Genomic DNA, 13,957 nt, shown 5'->3' with positions numbered 1-13,957 from the left:
GTGCACACTTTCTTTTTAAGGGATCATGTGAAAAATATTATGTCCACCCATGTCCTATCTTGCCTTCAATCTTGATGTATGAAAGATCAAGCACTTGAGGAAGGCTCCTTGTAAAAATAAGTTGTTTTTCCTTTAAATTTATTTTGGTACTCTTCTTTGTAACTAAGGCATATTTTTCTGCGCTCTCACAATTAAAGTGCTAAATTTACTTTTTAGAGTGTCAAGATCAATTACATATTTGTATAAATATTACTCCCTTCGTTTCTTTTTGTTCTTTACGGTTTCCCTTTTGGGTGTCTCAAAATGTTATTTGCAAATGCACATTAATTAGTCGTTAATAAACGTGTAAAAGACAAACGTAAAAAACAAAAAGAAATAGAGGGAGCAGACATTTTGATATTTCTTCCATTAACTCTTAGTTGCAACACTTCACTAAAACGACAATTTCTTTTTATCAGTGAAGTTACAAGTTTCCTCTTACTCCCCATTTATTTTCGCTTAATCTACTACTCCGTATCACACTTGCTTAATGGGGACCTAAAGGTCAGAACCCACTATTTTTCTGATCACTAATTCTTATTTACATGGGGTGTATGATAAATATTGTACAACGAAGTTAAAGTTGACGTAAAATGCTTAAAATTACCCTTATATATGTAAAAGTTATCTATTTTTTAGTGATAAAATTTCTTATTTTAATAAACAATATTTCTTCAACATCACTTATAATATATAAAATTAATCATTTAACACTTTAAGATGTTTATCTATTAACTTTTTTTTAATAATATACACTACAAGAAATTGTACTATTAACGACGGGAAATCCCGCCGCGAAAGGCCAATAATCGTTTATTAACGACGGGATTTCCTGTCGCGAACCCGTCATAAAAGGGGGCCGTCGTTAATAGAAATCCCGTCGTAAATCCGTCGTAAAACCGTCGTAAAAGACATTTACGACGGTTATTCCCGTCATTGTTTCGTTGTTAGCCCCGTCGCAAAAGGCTTTTGCGACGGGATTTTTGACCTGTCGTAATTAGGTTGTCGTTAAAGATACAAATTCTTGCAGTGATAAAAGTTAGAGAAAAGTAGGTAAAAGTTAGAGAAAACTGGGTAAAAGTTATGTTGCATGACCTTTTATTTCTTAATCTCAGTGCATGTTACAACTTACAACTAAAAGTTAACGAATAGAGTAATCACAATATAGTTTTCAAATTAGATTTCAAAACCTTTATGATTGTGATACGGAAAACCAGTAGGGATTAGCAATTTAGCCCATCCTTCATTCGTTTTCGTTCACTTTGTATAGACATGTTATATACTTCAATTCTACCTATAACTTGTCCACAATTTAGGTAGTTTTAGTTTTCTATAAATGCAATTGAGCTTTAGCATGTAATAATGCAAATCGTTGCCACTATCATATTACAATTCTCTAATATAATCTTATAAACTTTATCTATAAGTTACTTGGTATTATTTTAGAATTTAACATGCTAAATGCTATAGTGATTAAATTCGATTACTTTTTCTTTTCAAAGAAGAACCTAAACCACACAAGAGGTTATATCTTTATATTTGTTTATCCCATATACTCACAAGTCACAACGCACAGGCAATTACTTAGATAAACAAATAGCCTTAGTTGTACAATGATCAAAGTACAACCAGAGTTTGTACATATATAGCAAAATTCTCTATATATTAAAGATTGAAAAAAATAAAAATTTAGTGGGTGATATGATTATGAACATGCAAGTATTGTGTGAATTAAGTATCATCTTCAACATCGCAATGGTCTTTCTCCTTCTTGGTTATGATCCTACCTTCTTGGCTCAAACTGGAACAACCATCTCGATCAATGCTCGAATCACACCTCGACATGTCTTGAGAATCATCTCCTAATATTATAACATCATCATCATCATCATCATCTGAAATTACCTTATTATTATTATCATCACGACCTTCATTAGGAAGTCTACATTTCTCCCCTAATATAATCCTTTTATTCCATAACGACTCTTGATCACTTCGTTTGGGTTTCCTATAACTTAACTCCGATGCCTTGTCCTTAAAATCGGATGCTTTATCCTTGATTTTCATTGACATTCTCATGCTAAGACTCGCGGATAGCTTCCTTCTTGATGATGTTTTCGATATGTAATTTTGTAAAGACGAAGAAGGTGATTTTTGGATTTGATTTGGTTTTTTATTCGTTTCACCAAATTCTAACTTTGTTGCTGCCGCCGGTGGTGGCGGTAACGGCTTAGTTGACGGATCATCGTCATTCGCGGTGGTTGTGGTGGTTGCGTTAATATTATTATCGGTACAATTTGCATCTTGTGATTGTAATGTAGGAGGGGAATTAACCATTTCAAGTCGTCCTCCATTGTTTTTCTCGTTTTTGTTGGAAGATTTTGAGCTTTTCCTAGAACATTTCCCACATAATAAACATGAAATATTGCAACCCATGTAACAAAAATTATGGATGATGATAACACTGGATGATGAATTGATGTTGTTATCTCACATGAAGGGCTGTCTCTTCCCATGCCCGAGATTTCACCCGGGCCGGAAATACCGTCTTTTTCGGGTCGAATATTCCCCCCTTCGGATCTCTTTTTCAACTAACCTTTTAGATAATGGGGGTTGTTTCTCTTATTCCATTAACTTTCAAATGAAGAAGAAACATATCAAACAATAGAATGTGGAGAAAAAAGTAAAAAAAGAAAATCAAAATTGTTATAATTGAGCTTCTTTAAGCTAGTTTCATCTCTTTTGTGGATTTATTTTCATGTTTGTCAATGTACGAGTTAATGAAAATTAAAAATAATTAAACATTTTTTTCATTCTTAATTTCCCCTTCTACTTTGTTTCCTAGATAGTTGCTAACAAACAGAAATCCTTTAAATGAGGAAGGCCATGGAGAGGAAGATAATGAAAGGAGTTGCACCATTTTGGCTCAACAGAATTGGTTTATTCCATAAATGGTAAATAAATATAATGTCAAAACCGTTAAGAAAGGACAATTTCTTGACCAAAGAAAGCGCTAAGACCAATAACATTATATAATGTTTTGGCGCAAATGAGCCACAAAAGTCTTACAAACTACAAATCAAACTATAAATGGGCCAGGGGATTAATATCTTACCAAAAACCATAGTGAAAAATATAGTTATAGAACACTACTCCGTAGTTTATAGTGTATATTCCCTCGAAGATATGTCACATCTAAAACATATGAAGTGGTGTGTATTCTGTCACCTATCTAAATTTCATCTTTTATATTGACCAAGCATATGAGTAGTACTCCATAATTATTATTTTAAATTCCAAATCATTGCTCAAGTCGTCATGCATGAGATGAACATATGAAGTTGGACCAACGTTTACTAATAGAAAATGATACCCTAGCTTACCTTGCCCCAAAATCTTCATGAAAGGTTGATGAAATTAGCTAAAAAACACAAATCAGAGTGATACCCTCGTTTTCCTGAGTTTTAGCAACGTATACTAAACAGAACACAAAGGGGAATCAGTTCACTCGTGTAGGTATTTTAATTTTTGGATGATACAGAGTTTTAATAATGACTTCCAGTGTTTTTTAATACTCCAATGTTTTTAATAATGACTTCCAATGTTTTAATATTTTTAGAAATCACTCGTGTAGGTATTTTAATTTTAGGAGTACTTATTACGTACAACATTACTTTTTACACTTGTTTACCTATTCTACTTTGACTTTGTTAATTTACGTGCAAGAAAAAATATAGTTATGTGAGATTTTGTTAGATTCGTCTTAATGTGTATTTTCACAATGTCAATTTTTTATAATTTTTGCATAAAAAAAAGGAAATTTTGTGAAACACTACCTTAATGTTTGGACGTTTTGTGAATTACTACCTTATAAAAACTTATTTATATTTTCCTACCTTATAAGTTTGATATGTTTGAGTAACACTACCTTGTAACAGAAAACGTTAAATCCCAACGACTTTCTTTCATTTCTCTTTCCTCTTTCTTCCTTCTCAGTCTCTGTTCTCTACTCCTCTTCCTCAATGTTTGTCCTCCCATTTCTCATTCTTTGTAGAAGAAGACCCACTCGAATACCCACTAAATCAGTTTTCTACAGCCAAGTAGTGATGCTGAGATCTATATATCATGCTTTGGTTAAGGTCTTGAAGATTTATAATATTGATGATAGTCGTTGCTTGCACACATGATAATAGCGAGAGTGCGATGAATGCATGCCACAAACTAAAAGAAGATATGGATGGGCAAAAGGTGGGACCTTTCTGCTATATCCCCTGTTCTGCTCAGACACTGAATAGAGATGAATGCTAAGGTCATGGAGTTTGTTATAGAGATGAATGCTTCCCCTGCAATCATGGAGGACTTTTTGCAGTTAACAGCGGCTTATCAAGAAAGCATATGAGATTCCCCCTTGACACTTCTGCTCCTTGGAATGGACATTATCAGATGATGGATATTGTCCCCAAGGTGAGAACCTTCTGTAAAATAAGAGAGATTAGTGCTAGCCAAATTGAGAATTTGAGATACCAAATACGAGGTAGAAAGAAAGAGTGCCTGATAGAATTTGCGGCTTCTCTTTAGGGGTTTAGGCAATAGAAAGCACCAAAAATGAATTTATGAGAAGTTAAATCCAGGAGTCTTATATGACAGGTATGTGTGACATACTTGTGGCTGTTGCGTTAAGGGGCAGAGTTTAGTCAAATGCATGACTTCCTTCTTTTACCTATTTGTTTCTTACTCCGTATCTTGAGTTTGATAAAGCTGAGTTTGCTCTTAAGCCATGTTGTGGGTGATATCTACATTTGTTACATTTCCACCTGCCGAATGTGTGACAGTTTAGTGTCTGGATGAAATATTGATTTTGGTTACTTGAAGCTAGAGCTGTCAAAACAGGTCATCGGGTCGGGTTTGGGTCGGGTCATCTCGGGTCTCGGGTCATGATCAGGTCGGGTCGTGTCGGGTCAATCTTCCATTCGGGTTGAGTTCGGGTTCGGTCGGGTCGATTTCAGGTCGGGTCATATCGGGTTTTTTCCTATCTCGGGTTCAGGTCGGGTTTGGGTCGGGTCACATTTCGGTCAGGTTTGATTTCGGGTTCGGGTCTTATTGGGTCGGGTTTAAGTCGGTTTGTAGCAGATAATTTCGGGTTCGGGTCTTATCGAGTCGGGTTTAAGTCGGTTTGCAACACAATTATTTTCGGATTCGAGTCTTAGTTTGGAGCGGATAATAATCAGATCAAATGGAATTCAGGCCGGGTCACTCTCAGGGATGGGTCAAACTCGGGTCTGATAATTAACCTATACATTTTAATTATTTTATATTCTAATTCTTTTTAAAAACTTACTTTAGAGTCAATAACAAGTTTCATCGAGTTACAATCGGTTTCGGGTTGACATCGGGTCGGGTATCGAATCGGGTTCGGGTCATTGTTCGGTCGGGTCAGTTCGGTTATCGGTCATTTTCGGGTCGGGTGTCGGGTTCGGGTTCGGGTGTTACAACATCGGGTTAAAATCGGTTATCGGTTTTTTCGGGTCGGGTACAGGTCGGGTTTCGGGTTACCTGTTTAACCGTAATTTCGGGTCATGGTCGATTACGGGTTCGGTCGGTTCAGGTCGGGTTTTCAGGTCGGGTCAGTTTTTGACAGCTCTACTTGAAGCATCAAACGCTTTTTATTCCGCGTGGGGATGATACAAATTTTTTCTGGCTTTTTGGATTTCAATTTGGGAATATCGCTTGACTCAGTAGCAAAGCTGATCTCTTGACTACTTTGCACATAATTAGGATATTTTACATGGGGTATAACTGTGTTTTAAGGGTTTAAAACTTTCTTAAAAACTAGAACAAGATTTTAGGAAACATATTGCTTCTACAAAGATTGAGAAAGAGAATGAGATTGAGAAACGGGAGGACAAACATTGAGAAAGAGGAGTAGAGAATAGAGACTGAGAAAGAAGAAAGAGAAATGAAATAGAGTCGTTGGGATTTGGGCCCACAAACGGAGATATTTAACGTTTTCTGTTACAAGGTAGTGTTACTCAAACATATCAAACTTATAAGGTAGGAAAATATAAAAAAGTTTTTATAAGGTAGTAATTCACAAAACGTCCAAACATTAAGGTAGTGTTTCACAAAATTTCCTTAAAAAAATTAAAATATTACTCCCTCCGTTCCTAAATAAGTGTTCCTTTTGGGCCTCGGCACGGTGCTTAAGAAATTGTAAAGTGTGTAAGAATTAATGATTGTGAATGTTTTTTTTGGGGAAAGGATAAAGTAGATAATTGTTTAATTGAATAAAGTACAAATAATTGTATGTGGGGATTGAAAAGTGGAAAAGTGTAGAATGTGTAAGTAAAAGTAATTATGATTTATAGAAAAGTGGGAAAAGTGTATGGAAAAGTGGGAAAAGTACATGTTCAAAAATAGAAATGTGACATTTATAAGGGAACGCCAAAAAAGAAAAAGTGACACTTATTTAGGAACGGAGGGAGTAATGATTAAAGTGGTGCATTGGCATGCGTGAAAATGATCAACGTTGCGAGTACAAACGAACGAATGAATTACTTCATCTGTTTGGAAATACTCGCATCGTTTAGATCTTTTTACAATATTCATATATTCTACTTTGACTATTGTTGGTGATTTATATGCCAGATAAAACAGTCATATAAGATCTTGTTAGGTTCTAATGTGTATTTTTAAAATATCAACTTTTTATAATTATTGCTTGAAAAGAATCTAAGATATTAACGATTAAATTATGCATGTGCATGCATAAAAGTGATCAACGTTGAGAATATATTTCCAAACGGATGAAGTATTAAATATAGTACATTGTACAATCCTAAAAAATGGTATACTAAAAGCTGATAAAATATTACGGAGTATTGTTGTTTTTTTGAGGGAAGAGCGCTGATATAATCTATTCTAATATTTAATAACAAATAAATTTGCAAGAAATGTGAGTGTCATGTGTCCCTCTTGAAAACATCTCTCCATTTTATTTAAAAAAAAACTTCATGCCCCTTCCTTCTCCTTTACAATTTCATGTCTCTTCACCACCAAAGAAAACTCATGCCCCTTCACCTCCAATAAATTGTATGCTATTTATCTATAATTTTTTCTATTAATTTCAATTAATATACAAATTATATTTCTAACTTTACTGCTTTCTTAGCCTCCGTTCTATTAGACTTATTTTGGAAGAACTTATATTACCTGAATTTATCTGAACTTAACTTAACTTATTTGAACTTAACTGAATTTATCTTAACTTATATGAACTCATTTTATCTGAAATAAACTTATTTGTGTGTGAAAATATATAAAACTTATTTTTTTCTGAACTTATATTATATGAACATATCTGAACATATTTTGTCTGAATAATTCAAAATAAGTCAAACAAAAAAGAGCCTTAGTGAATCACGAAATCAAATATAAGTACTTTTTTTATGAATTAAAAAAATTAAAGTCATTTTTAAGACATAACAAAAGCCGTGTATAGCATGGGATCAATACTAGTATAGATAAAAGGTTAGGCAGAAATGAAATAAAATCAAGTGGAGTAATAAAAAGTGAGTAAAATTTTAGGATAACCGAGCCGCCGAGATAGTTGAGTTGATAAATGAAAGGGTTTTACTAGTATAGTTACATAGTAGACGACTTTGAAAAATTGTAGGGCCTTTCGCAACACATGCATAACAAAAAGAAAAGAGGTGGGGAAATTGTATTGATGATTAAAGTTGATATTTGAAGAAGGTTGGATTATGAATTATCAACTAACTGTACACACATGATAATGGGTCAGCACTTGAACCAATTAAAATGTAGGATATAGTAATTAACTAAAGTGGAACCATCACAAAATGATTAATCTTTGGGTTTTATGATATTTTGACCAAAATAAAATGTCTCCTTGTTTAAAATATGCCCTTTTGCCTTCCTCAAAAGCCTACCATTTTAGGTATGAATTTGGTCCTTATTTGTAGGGTACTTTCAATAGTATTGACCTGGTTATTGGACGGGTCGGGGCGGGTCAAGGCGGGTCATTACTGGGGCGGGTAAGTTGCGGGTCACTTGAAAATATTAGTGGACAGGGTCAGGGTCAGGAGGGCCAGAGGCGGGTCAGGGTATAATAAGGGTCATTAAAGGGTCAAATACATAAAACTTAACGTTAACCCTGATTTCTTGCTTGAGAGCAGCAGCCACAAGGCCCACAACAGACATCAAAGGGGATAAAGTCTCTTCATTTGTATTGAATTACTCGATTTACATAAAATTAAATATTTTCATTTTCAATTTTTTTTTGGTATTAACATTTTCATTTTGTTTACTACACGCAACACCAAGTTTGTAATAGCTATCGATCTGCACTAGGTTGAGATTAAACTAATTCTGCACCAGATCTATTGTTTAAATCTTTATATAAAATCAGAGGATCGGAGAAGAGGCTAAAACTCCATGAACGGCGATGATGTGACGATGATGAAGTCCTGCTGCTGGAGTTGGTGTCACCTCCAATTGAAGTCCGATGCATCGTGGATTTAAATGTCGCAGTCGCCACTAATGAGAGAGAAGAGAGTTGTCGAGTCCAAATTTTAAGTGTTTGCCATTTTTTGAGGAGAGAGAAAATAAAGGTGGATCACAAATTCACAATGGCATTGGGGTTCTTCACGAGAAGGAGTCGACTAAGGAACTGACTCCAACTCTTGAAAGTGCAATGGAGGGACAAATAGAGGAAGATAGGCAGAGAAAACAAAATATGGGGATTTATTGGGTCGTTTAATGGACTTGTTCCCCTTGTGAGTGAGAATTATTGGGTAACCAGTAAAACCCTATAATGACCCAATATAACAATATCCAATAATGACCCTGTCCAATAAGATAATAAAGGGTCAAAGCCCTTTAAAATATGGCCCGACCCTTTTGCCATTGGGCAGCCCTGTCCAATAACCACCCTTACCTTCCACGATATATTATAGGCTGCTTAAGCCTCATAGCAATGCTAATTGCTAAGAGTGTTTTGATAATGCTTGCTATAATCCATACCAATTGTAGAATGGTCTATCTAGCATACGCCTATATCGTGGGTGGCCACAATTATACCTTGAGGATTCAGACGCGACATAGACGATATATGATCGGCTCACCATCATCCATCTATCTACCATATGCTTAACACACGAGGGGTCGTCATGTGCTCAACGGAGCACTAATGTGACATATGGTGCATCATTAGGGCAAGCAAGCGCGCTTAGTTGGGGGGGGGGGGGGGGGGGGGGGGGGGGGAGGCGAGGAGGGCTTCGAGGGGGATAAGGATCATGCCAAGTAATTAGGGCCAAAATTTGATGTCAATAGGCAATAGTAAACTAAACATAATATACAATACATAGATAATTTAGGAACTTGCTTAGGTTTACACTTGATCTCTCTTTAACGTTTAAATTCTACACTTCATACCCCCCGATAAATGTTCATTGCAAAGTAAAAATTAAAAAATAAAATAAAAAAGTTGTTCAAATGAAAAGAACATTTTTATGAAAATGGGATATATTCTTTTACCTTGAACTACTTCGTATATGTTCTTTCAAAAGCAGATGTGCATCATAGTCTCGCATGTACAATCTAATTTGTGATTTCTCCTCCCATTAGATGAGATTAGTTTTTTCACTTAAGTTTCGTATAAACTCTCCTCAATCCTTCTCATTGATTGCTACTTTTAGAGTTTCAATCTTTCAACTATAATAATACCACATTCCTCTAGTAATGGAAACATAGAGGGCTCCATTTCATCCTCATCCCTTAGTTCCCAATCTAATAATTTCAGTCCTACAAAATAAACATGGGAATTGCAATTTTGACACTCCAATTCCTATCACCATCCCCATATTCCATCAACTTTTAAAAGAATAATACTAAAACTTTCCACTCCATTAGAAATGGACAAAACATAATATGCCCTAAAAAATAATGCTAAAAAAGTGAAAGGACAATAATGATGACAAAGTCCCAAAACATACATGATGATGCAGGGGAAAACCAAAGTGTGTTATATATTGAATGAAAAGATTGAAGATTCTCAATTTCTCACCCATTCTATTGCATACTTGCATTATTGTTCGAGTATTCGAGAAATCCAATTTCTCAAACCATTCTATTTGCATTATTGATCGGGTATTCGAGTAAATTCTAAACTCTCATTTCACATCAATGTACTATATTTACCTTAATCTAGCTAGCTTGCTACAAAAAACACACAACATTCACATTTGTTCCCAACAGCTTTCAAATGTTGTCATGTCTCGCAACAACACTTTTAAATCTGTTAAACTTTCAAGGTCTCAAGCAGACTCTCAACTCCAAAACTCATGTGCCATAGTCTCGCGACATTTACTCAAGAATATGAGTATGTCGAATTATGATTGTCGCACTGTCTTTAGTAAAAATCTCGTCTTAGAAACTCTAGTGAGTGACGTTCTCATTTCTATCATTCATGTCAAAAGAATTTTGTCCAAAACATCTACTCTTGAGTAAAAATCTCGTCTCAGCAACTCCAGTGAGTGACATGCTCATTTCTATCATTCATGTCAAAAGAATTTGTCAAAACAGGTAATACTAACCCTAGCCAATTTAAGTCATGCACCACTCTTTTGGTTGTTCCTCCAAAAGAAAATTTACTAAACCGAACTCGCATTATTTGAAGTTGCTTCCATTAGGTTAAGTTACTTATGCAAAACTATACGCTACAAACCTTAGGAATGAATTCTAGTTTCAATTACAATCAAGTACTAACTAGTTCTAAAATCTAAATTTCTCAGTCCAAAAATGAGAAGTGTTACTTTCTATACTACTCCTTACCGCCTTTTTACATTAACGATATAGTAGTATATGCCAACATGGCATAAAATTTCGCTAAACTGACCCTAGCTGGGACCCGGTAAATCATAACCAACTAACCATATTATATATGGATATGGACCATCAAAAGGGTTTAGACATGAGGATATTCTACTAATCATGATTAGTCACCCACAAAGATACTAAGTTGCAAGTAGCAACAAACATTACCATTGAATATTAGATAATTAAAGTTTTGCATTGACCAACATCATACCAAGGTCAAACGTGCTACAAGCAAGCAACAAAAGGCATTTAACCATAACCAGAAAAACCTAATCATGATTAGGAAAACCAAACAGGCAAACAGGGCCTAATTTTGAGGCCCTTTTTTTTAAGCCTAAACAAACTTGAACGATGGTTCCATCTTATCTGAATCAATCTAGATATTATATGTGTACCTACAATAGCCGGAGAAGAATCACTGCACGTTTTGTTGGCTTGGATATTCACCCAGTTGCCGCATCTTCCAGCTTTCATGAGGCGCGACATGTTGATGGGAAGGCGTGAATTCCTGTGAAGAAAATTTTGGAAATTTTAGAACTACTCTTGTTCCCTATACCTTAAAAACATAGTTTCGGGAAAGATAAGTCCGCATAAAGGCCAATAAATTCAATTACAGGCAACTAAGTCCACACGAGTTCTGATAAAAGCTGACTAGTTACATAAGTGAAGGGATAATAAAGTTTAGATAAGGGGCTTTCAAGTGAAAAGAACGAAGTCTCGATCAACAAAGTTGTTCATATTCTGAGTTCTCTAATTTACATATACAGATTTAGCACAGAAACACATGGTTAATCATCTAATAAACATTCTTTCTACGTTATTATACTGCCCTTAGTTTTGCAATGAGATCTTACTTTGATAAGGTAAATTTTGAAGGATCCATGCACATGCTACTTGATCATTTTCAGCCACGGAATAATAAAAAAGAGAACAATTTTTCTGACAATTTTTCTAGATGAAGCAAGGGATTATAAAAAAAGGCATGAAAGATTCTTAAGCACTAACCTCCATTTTCGTCAAAAGCTCTTCTGCGCTGCGGGCAGAAACGACAATATCACGAGCTCCTTGTTTGATAAATCCTTCCTTCACACCATTGTCAAAAAGTTGAAGCAAACAGTCATAATAGCCATCAACATTCAGAAGGCCCACCTGAAACACCAGATAACATAACAATGACAAAATGCATTTCCAAATACCATGAATTTTCAACAAAATGAGCATGAATGAAGTTTACTGGTTTTTTGTGAATTCCAAGCTGAGCCCAGGTTATCATCTCCAACATCTCCTCCATTGTACCATACCCGCCTACGAAAAGAATTGACAATCAGTTACACATTGAACTATTGAAGTACTACTAAAGTAGCAAGGCTTGCAACTTAAAAGATGTAGTATCAAAATCAATACCAGGAAGAGCAATAAAAGCCTCAGCCTCTCGAGCCATTTCGGCTTTCCTTTCATGCATGTCTGCCACAACTCTTACTTCCCCAACAGTTTCTCCAGATATCTGATCATCTCATTCAACATTAAAGGCAGTAAAACAGATAATCCAATGTTTTCCTTTTACTTTTTGTCCCCCTTTTTGTCCATTTTGACAATCCTTACAACATTTTAACTTGTTAACCATAATCATAATATCTGTGAGCAACAGAATTATAACTTAAGTACCCAACTAACAACATAGCAACACATAAGAGTTGGCCTAAGAAACTAGCATACTTATTACTCAAAAAAAAAAAAAAAAGTTTGTCAAAACAGTGCATCAAATGGGTACTAACATGAGTAGTTTACAGTAGACAACATCAATTAAGCAAGAATGTAAAGCATACATACCTCAATAGGCATGAGAGCTTCAGGGATGACACTGCATTCAGGAAATAAACAAACAAATCAAGGTAATGAAACAAACAAGGCAAGTTGAAGATATATTATCCTTAAATAACAGTACCCCAAAACATGGCAGCCTCCATTAAACACATTCCGGGAGATTAAGCCCATTAATCCAACACTTCCACCACCATAAACCAAATCCATCTTCCTTTTCACCTACAATACCAATTAATTAAGATTATTAAAATAAAAATTAAAAAAGTCAAAACAGTTCACTGTGGCATTTCATCAAACACCACTTACTCATATCCACACAAAAAAATCAGAAACATGGTCAAACGTTTTGCAAAATCATAAAAATTTACAATAAAATAAACCATTTACTCAAATTATCATGTTATATCATCAGTAAAACAAATTTCATTCTTGAAATAAAGATGAAAAATACCCATTTCACCAATTTTAAACCCATTAATGCTGGGGGGGGGGGGGGGGGGGGGAATCATTATGTCAAATTAACAAACCCATTTGTTCAAATTATGTCAAATAATCAATACGCAAAATTCATTCTTGAAATAAAGATGAAAATTACCCATGATTTAAACAATCAAGCACCAAATTTGAACCCATTAATGCAGAAACATTAAGAAAAACACAAAATTTGAGAGAACAAACCAGTTCATTGCCTAATTCAATGGCAGCATCACTGAATACTTGTCTATTACCAGGATTACTCCCACAAAATACACAAACCCTTTTGAATTTACTTCCTGTAATATTGTTGTTATCTTCCATTTTCAAAGAATATTCAAATGATAGAATTTTGCAAAGTTTCAAAGCATTAGATGAGAGAGAAAATGTTAAAGATAAAGAGCAAGGTGATTGATACAGATCAACAAAAAGAAGGTGGGAAATCCCAGAAAGATAACAAAATAAGAGATTTTGGGTTGGTCTCCAAATTTTGTTACAGAAATTGATCTTATTAATAAGAAGCGTATACTTTTTGCAGAAAAGGGATTTTGATGTAATGATGAGAAATTGGAAAGTAAAAGCAAGGTTAATTGTTAATCCAAAAAATAGATAAATAAAATTGGAGAAGAAGAAGAAGAAAAGGAAGGGGCCTTTTAACACTCAATGACTCGACATTACTTGAACAGGGCTTCCACAGTTCTACTTCTACACACCAACGCGTTGG

General features: G+C 34.9%; 1 protein-coding gene across 1 annotated transcript; it reads right to left on the bottom strand.

Annotated features, from left to right (window-relative positions):
- Nucleotides 1-11,070: 11,070 nt before the first annotated feature.
- Nucleotides 11,071-13,957, bottom strand: LOC110795880 (cytokinin riboside 5'-monophosphate phosphoribohydrolase LOG8). Its single transcript, XM_022000916.2, has 7 exons — nt 13,438-13,957; nt 12,881-12,978; nt 12,766-12,796; nt 12,340-12,439; nt 12,170-12,240; nt 11,941-12,084; nt 11,071-11,443 (listed from the first exon to the last, which is right to left on the bottom strand). The coding sequence occupies exons 1-7, from the start codon at nt 13,555-13,557 to the stop codon at nt 11,351-11,353; spliced, it is 657 nt and encodes a 218-aa protein (XP_021856608.1). The 5' UTR covers nt 13,558-13,957; the 3' UTR covers nt 11,071-11,350.

This window comes from Spinacia oleracea, chromosome 1, assembly GCF_020520425.1.
Source record: "Spinacia oleracea cultivar Varoflay chromosome 1, BTI_SOV_V1, whole genome shotgun sequence".
NCBI lineage: Eukaryota > Viridiplantae > Streptophyta > Magnoliopsida > Caryophyllales > Amaranthaceae > Spinacia > Spinacia oleracea.
Note: the sequence above shows the minus strand (reverse complement) of the source record. Positions and strands in the feature narration are given on the sequence as shown.